The following is a 21,859-nucleotide window of genomic DNA, read 5'->3' as shown; positions in this document are numbered from 1 at the left end:
TTATTCCAAAAGACAGTTCCATTGCTTGTAGGAGTTAACACACGCACACACTGAAAAAAAAAAGAGCTTCACCTTAAAAAAATCAAGAAATGTAGACATTGCAGAAATACATAAAAATAAGATGTGCAGTGCATATTGCTGAACCACTTTTGACAACACATCAAATATGCATGATGTTTTTCTACATTTTAGCCCAAAATGACCTAGGATTATGTCCATTGTGACTGTGCACAACGTGCATATTTTATAATCAGCAGGGAGCGAAAAGCGGAATCGGAACAAGAGGCGGAACCCGGTGATGGCCGTGGACCTCGGGGACGGGGAGATCCAGCTGATGAAGAGCCACGACGACATCACGCCGATTACCATCAAGACGGGCATGACAGGTTGGTGGCAGTACGATCTCTAAGGATTGCAGAAATTTTCTTCTTTTTTTAATCTCTTTTTTTTTCACATTTTGTTTTGTAAAAGCGGTTCTAGGGCAGTTACCCCACAGACAATTACCCCAGACCCTTCCCCTGACCCTAACCCTAATCCTGAACCGAATCCTAGCTCAAGCTCTAACCCTAAACCTAACCCTAACCCTAATCTTTACTCTAACCTTATCATTAACCAGTATTAAGCCGGGGAAAGGGGGGGGGGGGGATTGCCTGATACGATGTATCTCTTTTTTCACATTATGTGTTGTAAAAGCTGTTATTTCTGCATACAGATATTTTTGAGAATGAGGAGGTCACAGATATTTTGCGAGGAGTTGTTTTTATGATTTTGACACTGAGGTTATCGTAAGTGCACCAATGCCTGTCTGTTCACTCCGCCAATTTAATGCAACAAAGATTACTGCACTCTCTTGTGCTTGAGGTTTGCTGAAAAGGAAGGATGCGTGTGATGTTTTACATATTGGCATGCGCTTATCTGGCCAGCCATGGGCGCGGTTTTGCCCCCAGCTCGGAAGGCGGCAAATACCACGTTGGTATTTTCTTGCCACAAATTCAATGCGATCAAGATCAGGTACCAATATTTTTTGCATGTTGTTAAATTAGCGGCCCAGCAGTGATTCGTGAAATTCATGGAAATAAACAGCTTTTTTCAGTATGTTGCAGATGTACTGAGATTTGTGTAATAGCAGCAGCAGAGAAAGTCGGCCCATATATCAGAGAGTGTTTGAGTGCTGGTAAGAGTGGATATATGAATCATAACATCATTGCTGACACGTGATATTGACAAACCTTGGGATTTATTATAGCTCTTAGCAGTGCAGATTTCTTGACGGTTTTGTTTCAGAGTTAGTTGACAAACACACAGGCAAAAATGGTAACAAGAGTTATACATGATAGACGAGTTTCAAGTAGTTCTCACATCATTGAGAGGCCGTAAAGGAATTGTTCATTTGAAATAAGTGCTTTCATTTTCAAGGGCCATTTCACTCTAGCATTGGAAAATGATGACGTTGGAAACTAGAGAAGCACTCTGAGAGCACAGACCTCCGCTAAGCAGCTCATTTCCACCACTGATCTTGTTCTTTTGGAGAGATCGGTGATTTCCACCCATACGTGTGCATGCAGTTGCTGAAAGTCGCCAGATTTCCCAACATAGAAGCCTTTTGTTACATCATAAACTACTACCAGCTGCGCGGCGCGCTTCGCCCTAGCAGAAACTAGAGCATGCACTTTAGTGCGCAAATGCAAACCTCAAAAAATGCGTAGCTTGAACTCCCAAGTTCATTGACCCTACCTGCCAAAATATTGAAAATCCTTAAATATCTCCGGCTCACTACCAAAATTAAATCATCTGTTCCTTGTGTCATTCTCAACCTTTCCTGTAAGTTTCATCCACATCCGTTCACAATTTTTTATGCCTCTGCCACGAAGTGGTGCCGGAGGCATTATGTTTTCGGGTTGTCCGTCCGTCCGTCCGTACGTCCGTACGTCCTTACGTACGTCCGTACGTACGTCCGTCCGCTTTCGTTTACGCGATAACTCGAGTAATATTTACTGAAATTTTACCAAACTTGGCCCAAGTATGAAGTATGATGGGGCAATGATTTGATTAGATTTTGGGTGAAATCGGCTAAAGGTCAAAGGTCAAGGTCAAATCATGAAATTGTATCCGTTTACGCGATAACTTAAGACTGTATGGAGCAAATTTCACCAAACTTTGTTGGAGGATGATGTATGATAGGACAATTACTTGATTAGTTTTTCAGTGAAATCAGACAGAGGTCAAAGGTCAAAGATCAAGGTCAAATCCTAAAATTTATCTGTTTACGTGATAACTCAAAACTGGATGAAGCAGCTTTCACCAAACTTGGTCCAAGGATGATGTATGATGGGACAATTAGTTGAGTAAATTCTAGTGACATTGGCAAGAGGTCAAAGGTCAAAAGGTCAAGGTCAAATGCTAAAAATGTTGCTATTTCCCCCATATCTATGCAATGCCCGCAGTTATTTTCTTGAAACTTAGTGTAGACATGTACTACTGCGTAAAGATTCTCCAGAGAGAGTTTCATGTCATAAGGTCAAAGGTCAAAAGGTCAAAGGTTAGGTGAAAATGTTGCAATATCACTTTTCTCGCAAATGGTTCAATGTATCTTCATGGAACTTGGTACATATGCATGTACTGACTGGCAGGGATTATCTAGGGAATATAGGGGTCATGGGTCAATAGTCAGGGGGTCAAAGGTCAAGGTCAACTCCTCAAAATGTTACTATTTCCCTCATATACTAGTATATGCAATGATTGCAGTATTAGTTTTAAAATTTAATATATGTACATGTATTACTTAATGGAGATTCTCTTGGAAATTTCCAGCCAGCAGGTCAAAGGTCAAGGGTCAAAGGTCAGGTTTAAATGAAAAAAAAAGAGATATATTGTGTACTGTAATTACACTCTTTCTTCATACCTTGAAAATTATACTCAATGCAGAAACTTATGATAAGGTCGGTCAGAAGTCAAGTAAAAATTTTCAATTCCCCAAATATGTGTACCTGCACTCTTTAATAGACAATTATAGCAAACCCAGTTCGTGGAAAGTGAACATTCAAGATATTTCTGACAAACCTGTTATTTCGATATTTTGCCAGTTATGTGAAACTGTCATCACACATTGTGAAGACATTGTATTATACACCTATTGGGAGAATCATGCATTATGGCGGAGGCATCAGTCGCCGTAGCGACATTTCTAGTTTGAGTTATTTTGCACGCAGACAAACAAGCAAACTAACCAACCAACAAACAAACCAATGCCGATGAAAACATTAACCTCCTCCCTTGGCGGAGATACTGATTATAACTTTCCAGTTTAAAGTGCTTGGAAATTGAAGCCACCCTAATCATCACTTTAAAAAAAAATGCACAGCATAGTGTATGAACACCATAGTCCTCTTGCCTCCAAGATACACATGTATGAGTTTTTTCCATAGATTTATAATGCATAGCATTGATACAGTAAATTTGTTCAGTCGCATCATGACCAATGAATTGATTGCAGACTGTTATTCTACTGCTTACTGTAAAGCAAGATGTTTTCGCGGCATGAAATTTTCAGAGCCAATGGCCTTTTTTGCGGCATGAAATTTTCCAAAGTTGCCATTGGCATCCAAAACAGCTGTACATATATTGTATTAGGCAAACACTGTCGTGTGCATTTTAATTTCATGAATCTTGGCTGTCTGAAATTAACAAAATTTAATTCATGCAAACATTTTTGGATTTATAGTGTTCTTTCTGGAGAGATTCTATTTTTCTGAGCTTCTGTCCCTACCCTTCCCCACACTGCTTTTCCAGAAGAATTCACAGAGTATGAGGGATAAGGTTTACTGCCTACTCAGGAAAACATTATGTAGCCACAATCTAGGGAGCAGTTTGAGCGAATCAAAGAAGAAAAACACATATAAATAGAGTATATGAATAATGTGAGTTATGTTGCCCATTCAACCTGCATATGTTTTGTGTCGGAGGTGCACATTTACATTGTACATTGGCATGTAAGCATTTGACACTCTGACACTTTGACAAAAGAAAAATGCTTGTAGAACATGCAGGTATGCTGTGTACCATCAACTTTTTTTCTCCCCCTTTAAAGGCATAATTTGCCATTTGCAGATGAAACAAAACCCAGCATTAGTGCTTCAAAATAGTTCTGAAATGTGAGTTAGGGATAGAAACAACTAATGTAAAAATTTGAACCATGTATAATCGATGTTTACTAAGTATTGTTGAATTTACAAAATGTGAACAATAGTTATAATAAAGATGTTTCCAGACTAAACCGTCTACAGTTATGGTTTGATTAGAAAAATAGTGATGTTTCTTTATATTTTAGGCTTTATTGCAAAAATTTTATGTGGTAGGATGTTTTGTGATATAACTGGCCTACACATATGTGCATCAAAAGTGATATCTTGAACATTTTTTAAATCACTGCTCCCAAAGGTAAACAGGACCTTTAACTGCAAAATCTTATATCACATACTCTTAAAGGCCTTGGACTTCGTGTAGGTGGCATTTGCATGACTGCAGATATACCGTATTAGTAATATTATGTATTGGTTAATATGTTTTGAAATCACATAATATTCTGTATGTATTATTTTTATGCCTCCGCCACGAAGTGGTGCCGGAGGCATTATGTTTTCGGGTTGTCCGTCCGTCCGTCCTTCCGTCCGTCCTTCCGTCCATCCGTCCGTCCGTCCGTCCTTCCGTCCGTCCGTAATGAATTTTGTGGACAGGGTAACTACCAAAACCTTTTGAGGTATCCTAATAAAACTTGGCATGTATGTGTATTAGGGGGTGAAGTTGTGCCTATCAACTTTTGGGTGCACATGCTCGAGGTCAAAGGTCAAAAGGTCGAGGTCAAATGCTTAAAATTTCACTATTTCCCCCATATCTATGCAATGCCTGAAGATATTTTCTTGAAACTTAGTGTACACATGTATTACCCAGTTAAGATTCTCTGGTGAAAGTTTGGGGTCATGAGGTGAAAAGATCAAAGGTCAAAAGGTCAAGTAAAATGTTAAAATGTTACATTTTTCTCTATATCTTGGAAATTGTTCAAGGTATCTTCATGGAACATAGTATATATGCATGTACTGACTGGCAGTGGTTATCTAGGGAATTTAGGGTTCATGGGGTCAAAGGTCAGGGGTCAAAGGTCAAGGACAATACTTCAAAATTTTACTATTTTCCTTATATTTATGCAATGCCAGCAGGATTATTTTTTTTAACTTGATGTATGCATGTATAACCCAATAGAGATTCGTCTCTGGGATTTTGTTTTTGCAAAGAAGGTCAAAGGTCAAAAGGTCAAAGATCAAGTGAAAGTGCTGAACTTACTTCTTTCTCCATATCTCGGAAGTGGCTCAAGTTATCTTGAAACTTAGTACATATTTATGTATGTTCTGCCTGACAGTGATTCTCTTATAAATCAAAGGCCAGATGAAAAGGATAACAATTTACTGTTCAATACAGAAATTGCACTTTTTCTCCATACCTTGAAAATTACTCAGTGCATAAACTTATGAAAGGGTCAAAGTCAAGTTAAAGTTTTCAAATTCCCAAATACATGCTCTCCTATTCATCCAATCAAAACATAGGTCAAGGAAGGTAAACATTCAATACATTTGTGACAAACATGTCATTTTAATATTTTGCCAATTTTGTGAAAATGTAATCACACATTGTCCACATGTACTATAGACCTATTAGGAGAATCATGCACTATGGCGGAGGCATACCAGTCGCCATAGCGACATTTCTAGTATTCTTTAAATTGGGATGTTATGCATGTTCTATGTATCACAATTGCTTCTGTTGATATGCTGCTTCAATGTTTATGAATATACAATGTCTGTGTTTATTGCTGAAGCAGGGACTCCATGAACAACATTATTCAACTCACTGATGGAGCAACCCTATGAAAACATGACAAATAAATAAATAGATATCTGTATAAATAAATAGATAAATAGATAAATAGATAAATAAATAAATAAATAAATAAATAAATCATTAAATGAATAATCAGATAAATGACTGAATGAATAAATGCATTTACAAAAAAAGAGACTCATTAAATATATGGCGTATTCAGGACTAGGTAGCCTCACCCATGGAGAGTTAGAATGTATCCAGTGAGTAAAACGTAGCATCTTGTAGCAACTACACTGTAAAACCAGAAATGTCCACATGCATTTCAATTTCATGAATTTTGTGAGAGCCAAGATTCACAAAATTAAAATGTACTCAAAAATTCTTGTCTACACTAAAATGGATTGAATACCGGTGGCAATTCATGAAAATTTCATGCCGCAAAACAGGCCTTCGGCTCCAGCTTGCAAAAAATTTCATGCGGCGTTGTGCTTAGAGGAGAGACGTGCATATTCATGCCAGATGAATCCGCTGTGAAGGAATATCAAGTCTTCTCGCACCTACTTTAGATGTTCTTATGGGGAATTGCCTGAAGAGAGAAAACAAGAAAACTTACTGTGCTACTCTTTCTCGAGCATATGGAAGAATATGTCATAGGGGAGGAGTTGGAGTAAGTCTTGGAGAAGAGAAAAAATGTTTATAAGGTAACAATTTGTCAGTAGAAATTTGTACATAGCGGTTTTTTTCTTACAAATATTAAATTTAATTCCAAAAATTCCTTCTTCCATTGTATGAGTTATTGTTGATACACAACAATGTGCCTTTAATGGGGGGGGGGGGGTGGTATGCATGTCCATTGGGGAAGAAGAATAAAGTCTTTACAACTTTTTATATTCATAGCCCACAATATTCAATTTATATATGCAATAAACAATGTTTAAAAGGTGAAGGGCATCAATTCTTATGGAAACAACAAAAATATGTTATGGTGATTATATTTTTACGGGGCTTACTCAAGTAGTTGAGTGAATTAACATATGAAAGGTAAACCTAAACTTGATGTACCAAATTTGCAGCAAATGTGAACGTGTACCATATTTTGGTGGCAGTGAGTTCTAGTAATTGCTTCCCAGTCTGGCATCCTGTGCATTCAATCATTGAATGCCAGTATTGTGAGTGAGGTTTTTATTTATAGACTTTGAAGATCAAATGCACATTCAGGGTAGGGTTGGGTTTTTTTTTTCTCTCTTCCCCTCCGTGTGTGTGAAGGTATGTTTGAGTTGTTCCAACGTTGAGCCATCCGAAGGCCATGTGGCAATCGGCATCCAAACTGGGTTATTGGGATGATGAATCAAATTACAGATGGCCCTTTGATGAAGTGCGAACGGTTCTCTCTGAGACTTCCCTGACAAGATGAGCGAGTGTATAAGAATGACAGAGACAGAGAGGGAAAGACAGACAAACAAACAGACAAACAGACAGACAGACAGAGGAGATTGCTAAAGCTGTAGGGACAGTAAGGGGTCTTGATAGACGGATCTTACGATCAAATACTTTGAATTGTCAGAGAAAGTATAAAGGGATGCCTCTTGCATGGATACATAGAGACATGTATTATGCATACTACAGTGTATGTGGAAGAACAAGATTGAATAGATAGCCAGATAGGTATTTAGCTATATAACAACATGGATGATTATATAGAGGTGAACTGATGGTGCTTTTTATATGCATGAATTGATGAGATAGAATGAAAGAGGTATAAAGATGAAGAAGTTTGTAGATGGATGAAAACATACAGACTCACATCAGACAGGGGAGAGAGACACTGAGACAGATAGACAAGCAAATACATTGTATAGAGACAGAGTAGTGGAGAGAAGGGACTTGATCAAAACAGGAAATTTTCTGCAAGCCGTTCCTCCTGTTTTCCACCACATGCCGTTTGTGAAGTCAAAAGGGGCTTCTCTTGAATAATTGATATGAAAGTTGTCACTGCAGTTTGATCCGTGCCACCACAATGTTCAGCTTTATTTTAACAGGGGAATGAAACCCAAATACACATGTGAATTGAGTGAATGCAGCAATATGAAGTAGAATAAATCAGCGAAGTTTGAGGAAAATCTGACAATCTGCATTTTTTAAGTTTTGGCGTATCCATTGCTGGATGGAAGACTGCTACATTTGTGACGTCACCTACAATGTGAGACATAAAGGAAATTTAAAAATGAATTCCACGAATTTTGATTTTTTTTTTTGTTAATGAAAAGTACACATCCCCTTTACTTGTTACTGACATGTGTTGTGGATAATATCCTCCCCCCCCCCCTCCTGAATTTGTTGTAATCCTTGAGCCGATAAACTGATACTGCGAAAAATCCTCCCAAAAAAATTACACTGAACAAGAATGATGGCATAGGAGGAGGCTCATGGTCCGAAATGTAGCAATGTACATGTAATTCCATTACGATACTGCTTGCTTTATCAAATAGCAAGTTCAACTGTGTAGAATTTATGCCAGCATGTTTTGTTTGTGCTGCTTCCTTGAGCCCCACTCATGCATTCTTATGGTAAAATTGCATGTCGTCATCCTTGTTCATTGTAATTTGTTATGAATTTTGAAAACAAACCTATTTCTCATCCCAGTCAATATAAAAAAATTCTTAAACTTTGTACCCAGTATAACCAATTCAAAGTTATTCAAATGGAAAAGTTGAAAATCATCCCGAGCTCTCCTTTAAAACCTGGAAATGACGAATTTGTTCGCGGAAGCAAGTGAGATTGCGTCTTTAATTTCCTTCCGTGGAGTAGCTTCCTGGAAGCAGTCGGCAAGCCTTGAGTCGGGAAACCAGATTTGAAAATACCTGAGAACATGACACGTGCATGTACTTCCTAATTGCCTCGTGGGGAAAATCCTTGCTTTCCGACACATGCCACATGATATGGTCATGTGATTCCACGTTCACAGTGTGTCATTTTATGTGGCCATACGTGTACATTGTAAATGAACCAGCCAGACACTCTCTCGTAAATACGCAGACACTTAAATGCAAAATGTTGAAATTTTGTATAATATACATACAAATATCAGTCAAGTGTTCTTTGTATCTGACTTGTCAGTTCTGTAAAAAGTGTCATTCTTCTGATATCCAGATAGAGAATAATAGAACAGAGGAAGACTTAATGATACCAATGTAAATCCATGTGGTGCTTTATTCATGAAAACTACATGCAGTGTATTTTGCCTTTACATTGATATTCTTGTAGCAATGACATTATGGCCATGACGCTACATATTCTGCATTTGATGACTTTTATACATTTGGCAGGAGACAAATAGGGAAATGATGCAAACAGTAAAAAAGGAAGATAGCAGGTCATCAAAGAACTACAAAGATCATAATGTACGTCAGTCACCAAGGACAAAGTAGAGTCCTTCTGCAGTTGTTAATGAGCTTCAACCCTCTCTATGCGAATGAGTCAAATGCACACAAATTTCACACGCAAAACCTATGGACAAGAAAGTAATGTGGCATGCAGTGGGTTATCCGTCAATTTTGATAGAAAACATGCCCTTGAACCTATGTTTCTCTCTCCTCTCTGTTACTAGTCACATCCATTGGTTTGGCTCCTCTTCTTTACCTCACCTGACTCATTATGAGATATACTGCCAGATACAGGAAGTAATTCTTCCATTCTCTCAACATTTCTTTCTCCCCTCCCCCTCCCCCCATTTTTTTTTTCGAAAAATTCTTTTCAAAGCCTCGGTCAAGATGGAGTGGAGCAGCTGCGGGAGTTTCCTGGCTGTGGGGGGCACCCAGCCGGTGGAGAGCATCAGCGCCGTCAAGTTCTACGACACGGCCGGCCACCTTCGCTACACCCTCAACATTCCATCCCAGGTGGGTCCAGGGGGTGCTGGGGATTTTCAGGATGGTGGTGGTGGTGTGGGACAGGGGGAGGGGGAGAGGGGAGGGGATGGGAGGGGATGGGGGAGGGGTAAGAAGTTAGTCATCCTCCGCAGACAAGTATGATCTGGAGACATTGGTTTAGGGCATCTTCAGGTGTCTGTTTTTTGTCTGCAGACGTATGTTGGTGTCTGCAGACAGCATTCTTACTTCCAGTTTAATACTACACAGTATGTGCATAAAGGCTTAATTAAAGCAGATCACTTTCATGGCCTTGTTTGTGCCCATTATCTTTTCATCTAATTTCATATATTTCCACAGTAAAATCATCATAAAATATATAATGGGTACGAGGGAGGACCAACAGAAGCTAGTAGACTTGTTTAACAAAGACCCTTGTACATGAAAATGCACAGATATACGAAGTGTTCATAATTAGAATATTATCGTAAAACATATTGCTTAAGTATGATATCATAATGATTTAGAGGAGGAATTGTGGATGAGAGAGAGAGAAAGGAAGGTGGATGGAGAGGACAATGAGATATAGCAAGGATTTTATGAACAATATTCAGATATTTAAATATATGTGTGACCGTGTACCACAAAACAAACAAAAAGTCGCACCCCTTGATTTTAAGTGAGGACTCAAAAAAGGTAAAATGGTTCAATTAAGTCAATCTTGAGTTTTTCATATTTTCTGAAAGAGCTATCCTTCTTCTACATTACTCTTCAGTTTGGTATCTTAGCATGAATGGGAAAGTGTGTTTCTGGCAGTTTTTCTACAACCCTTTTTTCGGGGAAGAGTAGAATGATCAAGTATGACTTAGAGGCCGCTTTTCATGTCTTGAAATCCTTTGCACACTCTTCACTTTCAAGTCTAATAACTTTTGGAAGGATAATGCTACTGCTGTAAAAGTTGGCATTAATCATGGGCAGACTGTGCTAATAGAACATGTTTAATTTCAGCTTAATCTGATAATCCCTTCATTGTTGTTGCTCCGGTGGGTTACATCCTGTGTTTTGTCCCTTTCATGGCACAGATAGCACGGCTTGGTAAAGATTAAGCGCTTGAATAGACCATGTACTTCAGAGCCTCTTTTCTCAGTTCACATTTTTCCAGAGTGTTTGCTTTCTTTCCAGTATTTAGGTAGGTTAGGGGAGTCCATTTGAATTGAGTTATACATCATTTTAAAGATTAGAGTGTGATCTTTCAGAATCTGCCTGTAAAGGTAGGGAATCCCATTTGCACGCCTTAAATGAAGAGTTGTATAAATACGGTGGTATACATTGTATGTTGAAGAGAGTATCATATTAGAAACTCCCATAAAGTATTGAAAGTGGAAGGTAACATTAAGTGCATTTTTTTGACCGTTAGATTTTGAATTGAATTGTTTTCGGGGCTCACCGTAAATTCCAGTACATTATTAGGCTACCTTTGCAGACCCATGTACTGCATGTGTGTCCATCATGTATATTTTGTGAAGAAAGTTCATCAACACTTACTAACATTTCTATAAACATTCTTGCCACGCACTCTATATGTTATTACATCAGCTCTTGTACTTTTCGATTTGTGTTTATAGATCACAAATACAGAAGAATGCAACAAAAAGGCTTAAGTGTGGCTGACACACAGAACTACTGAGAAGTTGAGTTTTGTGCATTATTCAAATTTTAGATAACTGTTGACTTCCAAATTTCTAAGCAGTGGCCTAAGCAAGTCCCCTGAGGTTCATATTTAATGTTTTGCTGCATTTTGGGAGGTCTGTAAAAGGTATCCCCTACCTTTAACTAAAAATCCATGTCTTGTGACTTTTTGTTTGTGTTTTGGTGCAGGGTCACATATTATAAACAATATTCTTACTGCAACAATAAAGGTGAGACTCTAAATCAATTTTAGATGGTAGTCTTGTCTCATACCATACTTGCAAACATTCATTGCTTACCCAGCAGACCATGCATAAAGCAAATCAATTCAATGCAAAATATGACAGAATGTGAAGGTCACAGGCCATAATGGCAAGGTCTTAACCCTTTGAACCCCATCCAGAGACCCTTGTCGGCGTTGACCTGGGGTCACAATGACCAGCGGCTCTTTGTGGCCTGCGGTTCCATCCTCCACGTGGCCTGGATCGAGAAGGGGGTGGCCCCGCTGCAGGTGCTGTGCCGGGAGGTCATTACCCCGCTCGCCAATGAAGAGAAACTCATTGCCAAGCTGCCGCTGCCCCTTCGGCTCCGGAACTATGTCTCCGAAAGACTCTCGCTGACGATAAAGGTACAACAGTACCATAAATTTTGATAGTGTGTTGAGAGAAATAAACCATTCTGGTGTTGTGTGGTACAGTGCAACTTGGTGATACCATGAGCTGACTACCAATATTACTATTCTCCCTGGGCCAACCCCAAGGGAGTGTCCTTTTAACAATTTTTCCTATAACATGCTCGTTGAACATACTACCAGGTTGTCAACATTCTCTCTTGAGATAAGGGAGAGAGGAAAGGGAAAATGCAATCCTGTACGTGTGCATTGTGATGACACCCTCAGAAGTATATGGGACCACCACTTCATTTCCTGTGATCTGAGGAATGGATCCTACTAGCTATCTTCAAGCAATGCAATCGGTCTTTGTGTCACTATCAAAAGGGAAAAACCCCTTTAATCTTCTAAATAGTGGTTGGCCTTGTGGCAAGTAATCATGAAAAAAAAAACCCTCCCCTTTTTATGTGACAGCCAAGGCCAGACATCCCTTGAAGGACAAATATATCATGCAATATCTATGGGGGGACTTCTGCAGCACATGTAATTAATTGACGGAGAAAATCTATAACACTTGTTGGGACGACCTTGACTCAGGCAATCAAGTTTATTGATGTAGCCTTAATTAGCTTTTGACAGTTATCGATGCCTGTCATTATCGAGGCCTGACGTTTCGTGAATGCGAAACAGTGTTGCTGTGACACAGTGGTGTTTCTATCCGTATACTCTATGTTCTATTCCCTGCACAAAATTAATGTAACTTTTATTTGTGTGTGTGTTTTTGTCTCGCCCACCGGAGGTGAAGGCGAGACTAAGGGATCCAAATGGCGTCCGTCCGTCGTCCGTCCGTCGTCCGTCCGTCGTCCGTCCGTCGTCCGTCGTCCGTCCGTCGTCCGTCACAAATGTTAAAGTTTACCTGCAAGACTCTCTTATGATGCATAACTTGGCAACTGTTACAGCAATGGCAGCCACACTTGGGTGATAGAAGCACTAGGGGTATCTTCATGTTATCGTGTTGTCGGAGGTCATGTGATGATGTCAAAGGTCATTTGAGGTCATATATTAAAGAGTATGTGCAAGACTCTCTTTTCTATGTTAAAGTTTACCTGCAAGACTCTCTTTTGACAAATAACTTCACATAAGTTGCTTGGATTACAACCTAACTTGGGTCATAGATGCACTGGGGGTACCTTCATGTTATGGTGCCATTGGAGGTCACAGGATAAGGTCAAAGGTCATTTGAGGTCATACATGTACGTTAAAGTTTACTTGCAAGACTCTCTTATCACACGTAACTCGACACATGTTGCTACAATGGCAATCAAACTTGGGTAATGGATGCACTGGGGGTACCTTCATGTTATGGAGCCGTAAGAGGTCACATGATAAGGTCAAAGGTCATTCGAGGTCATACGTTAAAGTTTACTTGCAAGACTCTTATCACACGTAACTCAGCACATGTTGCTACAATGTCAATCAACTTCGGTGATGGTAGATGTCTCTTTGGAAGTTGAAGGTAACCACAAGGTCAAAGGTTACAGACAGGGGTCAATGAACTTTTAGGGCCCAATGTTAAGTTTTTAGGCCGCATTTCGTTTATGGCTCATAACTTTTGATCCCTTTGTCCGTTTGTAACCAAACTTGGATGGAAGATGTTCCTTGGGGAGGTGAAGGTCATCACAAGGTCAAAGGTCACAGACAGGGGTCAACAAACTTTTAGGGCCCAATGTTATGTTTTTAGGGCACGATTTGATTGTGGCTCATAACTTTTGATCCCTATGTCCGTTTGTGACCAAACTTGGATGGTAGATGTCCCTTGGGGAGTTTAAGGTCATCACAAGGTCAAAGGTCACAGAAAGGGGTCAACAAATTTTTAGGGCCCAATGTTAAGTTTTTATGGGGCGTTTCGATTATGGCTCATTACTCTTGATCCCTTTGTCCGTTTGTGACCAAACTTGGATGGTAAATGTCCCTTAGGGTGTTGAAGGTCACCACAAGGTCAGAGGTCATAAGCAGGTCAATTAACTTCTGGGAGTTATAAAAAATATTAATTCCTTGTACGCGAATGGGCGAGACACAATTTGGCGATTGCCTTGTTGTTGTGTAGTTGGTGTTGTTGTTTTTTTGTGTGTGTGTGTTTTGTTTGTTTGTTGTTATTGGTTGTTTGTTTTGTTTTGTTTTGTGTTTTTTTTGGGGGGGGGTCAAGATTTCTCCAGTTCATGGGTCTTCCTTTCTTATGGTGTAATGTTATTGCCAGAGGTGTTCTTGATTATTTTTTTTTCCTTCTGTCTGTTCTCTACAGGGCTGCATCCCTGACCCAGCGAAGCTAAGAGAGTTTGTGAGCCAACCTCCACCAGGTATGAAACAGAGTCTTGTGAAACTCTTGCTCCTGTATGAACTTGAAAAGCCCAAATATGAATGCGCTGCCAAAGAAAGTAGGTCTAGATACTGTAATACCTGGGGGGCATTTCATGAGAGAACTTGTCGGATAAAATATCTGACAGGTCAGTTATATCCGACAAGTTTTGAGAAATTCTTTAGTCTGATTGGCTGATTTCTCTGAACTTGTGGGATATAATTGACTTGTCGGACATTTTATCCGACAAGTTCCTTCATGAAATGCCCCCCTGAAATACTCATGGCATGAAATTCTTGTGGATTGGAGCCACCAACCTTGAACTTGGAAGTCCAAATATGGATGCGCTGCCAAAGAAAGTAGATCGAGGTACTGTAAAACCAGAAATATTTGCGGCATTAAATTTTTGTGAATTGAAGCTGCTGACCTTGAACTTGAAAGCCCAAATATGATCGTGCTGCCAAAGAAAGTAGAGCTAGGTATCGAAAAACCAAAAATACTCTAGGCATGAAATCTTCATGAATCGGAGCCGATGACCTCTTTTGCGGCATTAAATTTTTGCGAATTGCCATTCAATGCACACTGTAGAGTAGACCAGAATTTTTGTGTGCATTTTAATTTCCCGAATCTGGGCTTTCACAAAATTTGCGAAATTAAAATGCATGCAAGAAATTTCTAGCTTTACAGTAGTTGTCTTGATGATAATTGTCCATACGATATCAAATAGATCGAGATTTTGTCTGATGCAGTCATCTAGATGTGTGTATGAGATGGTTCGTCTTCTCCATTCATCCCCTTTTCGCCTCTTTCCTCCACCCCGTTCCCCAGGCAATGAGCGCCTCCACTGCACCATGGTGAGGACGGAGTTTGACTCCAGGACGGGTAGCCCCTGCTTCACGCTCTTCCTCGAGTTCCTCGGGGGTCTGGTGCCGCTCCTCAAGGGGCGCAGGATCAGCAAGCTCCGCCCGGAGTTTGTAATCTACGATCCCAAAACAGAACCAAAGAGTGAGTATTGTTTCCTATGATGTCTTTGGAGTCATTTTCATATTTTTTTCCTTTCAAATCCTTCACATGCCTAGGCTCTTTGTATGGCTTCTGTGACCAGGATTTAGTAGTCGGTACAGATATGACCTCGTTGGTGACTAACAGGCCCACTGAAGTGTAGCAATGTGCCTCAGTCTCATCTAGGCCGGCCGTGGTGACATAGCAAGGATGAGGTCATCTCTGCATTGCCAATGAGTTTCAAGACCTCCATTCCGATAGGCAAAGAAAGCATTCCAGCATGTGTTCCATGTGTGCCATAGACAAAATGATAAGATGGAGAAATGTCATCCTAATACTTAACCAGTGTGAAGGAGATACAGTGTATGTGCATCTGAGCAGTCTGAGAACTTGGTAAGAAATTTGAGAAAACGTCAGACCATTAGTTTGAATGATGGAGGCTCATAGTGTAAAATATACTGTAAAATATAATATAAAATAAAACATACTGTAAAATCAGAAAATTGCAAAGAGCCAAGATTCATGCGAGAAAAATGCACGCAAAAGTGTTTGTCTACACTGTGCATTGAATAGCAGTGGCAGTTCACAAAAATATTCATGCCGCGAAAAAAGCAGTCGACTCCAATTTGCAAAAGTTTTGTGCCAGGAATGTTTCTAGTGTTACAATATGTATGAGTTTTGGTACGTATATCAAGCGTGTATTTTCGTCTAGATACGGGAGTAGAAAGAGATTTGTATAGTACGTCACTCTGGGATTATGTTGTCATGACAGGTACTGACGAGGACGTTGGCGTCCCGACCTTCATGAGCTCCGACGACAGCTCGTGTTCCGACGACAGCGAGGAGTACATGATGTGCAACATGCGGCGGCGCTCCGACAACCGCAACACCAGCAGCAGCCCCAAGCCCCGGGAGAGTGGTCAGGGCGCCTCGGAGTCGCCACGTCTCAAGGAGAAGGAATTTGACAGCCTGTTCCTGGACAGTCTACCAGAGGTGAGATCGTGATGGACTTCCTTTAATTCTTGAAGTCGGGCACAGATGGATTTTTTTTATTTCTTTGCACTGCACTGCTTCCTAAAAAATCATAGTGACTGGTAATTATGGTAGGGCAGTGTTATGTGTTGTTCATTTTCTTCTTATCCTCATTTTTTTTTTGTATTTTCCATCTTATAACCTGTTGAGGACAGGCTGATTTTGCTACGTACAACGCGCATTTCCCATAGACACCTGCCCGAGTACACTCGGGACTCGTCCTCAACGGGTTAATGAGAGAGAGAAAAGGATGAGCACTGGATAGTAGACAAGTACTGTATAATTTACGCTATAATTTTCGCGTACATAAATTTTCGCGAATTGTCGCTGTCACACATTTTCGCGAGTGGTTAAATTCGCGATTGGGGGACCAGAGAAAATATGAAGTGGCAAAGAAAGTGTGAATTTTCAACTTACTAGCAAATAAGAATGATACTAGTTATACACTGCATGAAAAAGACTTGCCAAACTCTGCAAACTAGTAAGTTTGAATTCAACATTTTTGAAGTGGTTAAGTCCATCGCGCTAGATTTCTGACGAGTGGTCCCCTTGCGATAATGGATTTGCTCTCTACAGTATTCGTAAGTAGACGTGAACGTGCGTAAACAAGCTTAGCCAGTATGGTCTGTTCGGTAAGCCGTGACATGGTATACTAGTACTGAAATGTTCGTATCATCAAGGCAAGGGATTCATTTTGGAAGGTAATATTTTCGCATGTTGTTAATTTCGCGAATAGCTCCCGACTCGCGAAAATAAAACCCCCGCGAAATATATACCGTATACAGTAGTTGCATCTCATCTCATGCATTTTGGTGTATGAAACAGGACAGTACTACTGTTACTATCTCAAAGCAACATGGTGATATATTAATTGTCCAGAGTGTTATAGGAAGGAGCACAACTGGTGAGTAGTCGGTCATACTTTCTATGGCTTATGAGAACAGGTGCGTGAGTCCCCCATGCAGTAATTAAGCAGTTCAATGCAAGATTGTCTCCACTGTAAACTCTAATTATATTTTGTGTACGCAATATGCATGTACTCCACTGTTGTTCCTTTATTCCCCTATACCACTGTATTATAGCAATCTCAAAAATGTTCCTTCCTTCTCTTTCTGTTCTGTTTTGGTTGTATCTGTAGCAAACGCCCCTTGTGGAGGTGACATCCAACATCTGGGGCACAAAGTTCAAGATCCACGGCCTGGCGCCGTTTCTGCCGGTCAACCTGGGTCAGATCAACTACCGCACCAGTCTGCTTCATCTGCAGCCTCGCCAGATGACCATTGCCCTGGTCGAACTCAAGCCGGACTTCTGGCGCTCCCGCAACGAGGATGACTCCGACTTCGACCCCAATGTCTTCAGCGAGGACGACGACGATGTCCCAGGTAGCCTCCACTTTTTTCCCTTTTTTGAATCTCTTATTTTATTCTATCTGATTTATTTTGCAAGTGGACAAGTCTTATACAACATTCTGTTAGCTGGACAAATAATTCAGTTTTAGTAAGATACCAAATGATCATAGGTAGCTGTGTTTGAGGTGGGTTAGTTTTGGAGATGGGTGTTTTAGTTTGAATGGTACAGGGTCATTTATGATTATTGTCACCATTTGCTTCAAATTATGCTAACATAAGACTAAGGGAAAGACTGATAAACATAACTGAATTGCTTCAATATAGTGTTGTTGAACTAATTTCTCATGTAGTACTTTGAGGATGGTGAGTTTTTATGTAATCATTTCTTTTTTCAAAGTCATATGCTAGATTTGCCTTGATACTAGGTAAGAATTTGTTTCCCCTTCTGTAGTGTTCTGAAATGGGTAATTGTTGCTTCACCCTTTGTTCAGATGTGAAAGTCGCCCCTCTCAACAAGGCTGCAGCAGCACCAATCGCACCAATGACATCCACCAACCGCAGCTTTTCAGATACCCTAGATTCAAACAATCACAGCCTGGTCAGCGCCCTCACAGAGGCGAGCAACGCCGAGAGTCAGACGGTGGAGAGCAGCGCGGCAGAGTCCACACCCCTCTTGTCAGAGTCTGCCAGGGAGAAATGTCAACAGGAAGGTGCAATACCCAAACAGAGACTAGTCGCCCAGGGTCGGCGCAAGATCGAGTCAGAGGGCGCCACGACGATAGGTGGGCGTACCGGACCCCTGGATGTGGTCACTGACGTCAGGTTAGTCAATGGGGGCGCCGAGGCCCTGGATGAGGGAATCGTTATACCGTCCGACATGCAAGGTGAAGAGGAGCTACAGACTGACTTGCCACGGTGGGCGGACAGCGCCCCCATGCATTCTAGGACAAGTCATTTATGTGACGGACCCAGCAGTAGCACACAGTCCCCGAAGCGCGTAGTTAGGCGAAAAGACAATCACGATGTAAGTGTAGTGAGCGAGAGTAGTAGAGACAACACGGAAGTGACTTTGGCCAATGGAGTGCGGCACGTAGCAATAATGAACGGGAGTCCGCAGTTGGACAAAGTGCGAAGAGCGCCCACTGTAGTCAATGGTGCTGATGGAGAGTGTGTGATGATCACAAGGGCGCCATCACCCAAGCCAGATGAGGCGTCATGTGAGGGCAGTTCAAAGGACAAGAAGCTGTTATCGTCCTCATTGTCATCATCGCCTCAAAATAAAACCAAGCAGTCTAAGGGGAAGGGCAAGAAATCTGAGAGTGGCCAGGACGTCAATGGCACAGACAAACAGGGATCACCAAAGTTATCCAGTACCGCTCAGGACAACACACCGACTAACAGCACCGCCACCACAAAGAGCCGCAAGTCCTTGCGCCGAGGGTGGTCCAACTCGGACCGCTCGCCGTCGCGGGCCCGGCTTAAGTCTCAGGGGGAGAACTCGGACAGCGAGGCGGAGAACCAGAACACCAACGAGGCGTCGGACTCGTCCACGGCCAGCAGTGCCAAGTCACGCAAAGCCAAGCTGATGAAGCAGTACGCCAACTGCAAGTCGAGGGTTTTCGTCATGCACAACAAGGCACCGCTGTGGAATGAGAACACCCAGGTGTACCAGCTGGACTTTGGTGGCAGGGTGACACAGGAGTCTGCCAAAAATTTCCAGGTTGAACTTCACAACAAACAGGTAAAAGCATATGTTTGTATGTTTGTTTTTGCTCAAGCTTGTCGACAAAATTCTCTCTAATGCTAGGTTCCCACTGATGGGCAATCAGCTATGCACGCCACAATCAGCCATTAGAAGCTGGCTGGCATTTTTTGTGTATGTCTTCCACAATTTGCACCATGATTGAAATTGTGGTCTGGATTGTGGAGTAATCATTGTGATTGTGTCAGATCTTGCAGCCAGTTGTGGCAATCACGATGATCGTAGATATGTTTCGGATGGTTCAAAAAGTATCTACGATCAACGTGAGTGCCATGGCTGACCTCAAGATCTGATAAGATCAAATAGTTTTATCTCAATTACACAACCTGTATATGCCATATATTTCACAAGGTATAGTATAATTTTTTTTTGTGAATTTGGACTAGGACAATTACACAATCGGTTGACTTTTTGATGGAGAACCACACTAACAGAATAAAAAAATACTTTTTAAGCATTTTTCATGAGAAAAGTTGGTGATTTCCCACCTTGGGGACAATGTACAGTAATACTGTGCATTTGTGCTGTGCAAGGCTATATTTTCAAGACATGTTAATTTTGCAATTATCAGTCAACTTGCAAATATTGAAAATAATAAAAACCATGAAAAAGCTGTGTGTAAAGCAACATATGAAAGTCTTTGAATCTCGTAATGTTTTAATCTGGAAGTGATATTGGTCACAACTATGAAAATTAGCTGAGGGGGTGTTGTCATTGAATCCAATGAGTTTGTGCGCAAAGCTACTGGAAATGGTCATGTTTTTCCGGTGACTGCAACCCATCATATATAGGGTATAGCACATAGTGACAGCTTGATATAGGAGAATGCAAAATAAATGAAGTCTAATGAAGATTTAATTATGAAAAAATGAGTATTCCCAAACTGTATTTGAGGTGGGGTTTTGATGAGAACTGTACCTTTCTGTTTGATTGTGCTCAAATCTTTCTAGCTGATTTGAATATGGTGTTGACTGGCACATTATACCTTGGCACGAAAGAAGCAGGATTGATAGTGGAGGAGATTTTTATGCATTTGGCATGTCTGTTGTCAATATTTTGAATAATCATTTTTGTACGATTCCACGATTTTCACTGTCAAATGTAACCCTGTAAAAAATGTACACCTTTGTCATGAGTCAATTTGAAGTCTTCAAAAGAAAATGAAATATCACATAATTCACACCAGGTAATTGTAGCAGTAGATTTCGGAGGTTTTGTAATGCCTATTTGACCATGCTCTTTTCTTAGAAATCAAAGTCAATGTGATTAGGATGTGTTATGGTGATTATCTATTTTGTGTGGTGTTGTATGCAACTTACCTTTGATTTGTAAATTCTCTTCTCTCCTCTCTCTATTGTCCACTCCAGGTGATGCAGTTTGGAAAGATCGATGGTCAAGCGTACACACTGGACTTTCAGAGTCCGTTTTCAGCCATCCAGGCGTTCGCGATAGCCCTCGCAAATGTTACGCAAAGACTCAAGTGATTCGAGGAGAACCAAGAGGAAAGCGTAAATTTTGTGAGAGAAAAAAAAAAGACAAAAAGAAAACAGATAGGGCATCGAAACAAAGTGTGTGGTAGAAAGTCTGAACTAGATTGAGATGTTTCACAGCTGTGCAGAAATTGTGTGTGGATGTGTGGTGGAACCAAGTCAGTTGATTTGGGAGATGTCGTAGATGGATGATTTGCCAGGTGCTGTGTATGGATGGATGTTTAATAGGGATCATGCCAAAAGATTGTTCCATGTTCTGTTGGTTATGAAACAGCAGAACAGGTGGCCGTCAGAGTTAAAGGTACCCAGGGCTACCTGCAAAAAGGCTGCTGATGCTATACATTTTCATCAGTGGCCTTATTGCAGTGAAAAAGACACTACACAGTGTTCAAAGAGGCCAGAGAATATATTATGCCAGCGTGGCTTCAGGCAAGTATAGTGTTACAATAATGAGCACGATGGCAAAGTATACGCAGGTCTGGGACGCACAGTATTTATCTGTGTGATTGGAAAAGAAAAGAAAAAAACCCATGAATTCTTTCAGAGACCTTTCATCTGTCTTCGCAGGAGTAACACACGGAGGTCGCAAGTGGGGAGACGTCGCATCTCGCGTCACATCAGTGTTCAGTACAGAGACATCCTCCGTTTTGCTTCTATCTCTTTATAACCATATTTCTGGTTACCTTCAGCAACTCTTCTGGACACGAAATGGTGCGAGCAAGCAGTGTCGTTGGGCAAACATTTCCATTCCGGACTAATGACGCTCACATGAACTTCTTTGCAAAGTCTGAGCAGGGTCACCTTCCTGCTCACACTCGAGCGAATAGGATCT

The 21,859-nt window shown here is 40.8% G+C and overlaps 1 protein-coding gene across 1 annotated transcript in view; it reads left to right on the top strand.

The window, feature by feature from the left end:
* LOC139724815 (tubby-related protein 4-like) overlaps positions 1-21,630 on the top strand; it is a 105,857-nt gene extending 84,227 nt beyond the window's left edge. The window contains exons 6-14 of the mRNA XM_071635939.1: positions 258-386; positions 9,634-9,770; positions 11,830-12,054; positions 14,339-14,393; positions 15,221-15,397; positions 16,167-16,387; positions 17,565-17,808; positions 18,267-19,516; positions 20,905-21,630. Of these exons, the coding sequence (XP_071492040.1) occupies positions 258-386; positions 9,634-9,770; positions 11,830-12,054; positions 14,339-14,393; positions 15,221-15,397; positions 16,167-16,387; positions 17,565-17,808; positions 18,267-19,516; positions 20,905-21,021 (2,555 nt within the window). The 3' untranslated portion in view covers positions 21,022-21,630. The remainder of the gene's footprint in view (positions 1-257; positions 387-9,633; positions 9,771-11,829; positions 12,055-14,338; positions 14,394-15,220; positions 15,398-16,166; positions 16,388-17,564; positions 17,809-18,266; positions 19,517-20,904) is intronic.
* Positions 21,631-21,859: the final 229 nt, after the last annotated feature.

The sequence above is a fragment of the Diadema antillarum genome, unplaced genomic scaffold (genome assembly GCF_040938485.1).
Source record: "Diadema antillarum isolate AM-2024a unplaced genomic scaffold, OU_Dant_1.0 scf00000231, whole genome shotgun sequence".
NCBI lineage: Eukaryota > Metazoa > Echinodermata > Echinoidea > Diadematoida > Diadematidae > Diadema > Diadema antillarum.
The sequence above is the reverse complement of the archived record's forward strand: the minus strand, read 5'-3'. Positions and strand labels throughout refer to the sequence as shown.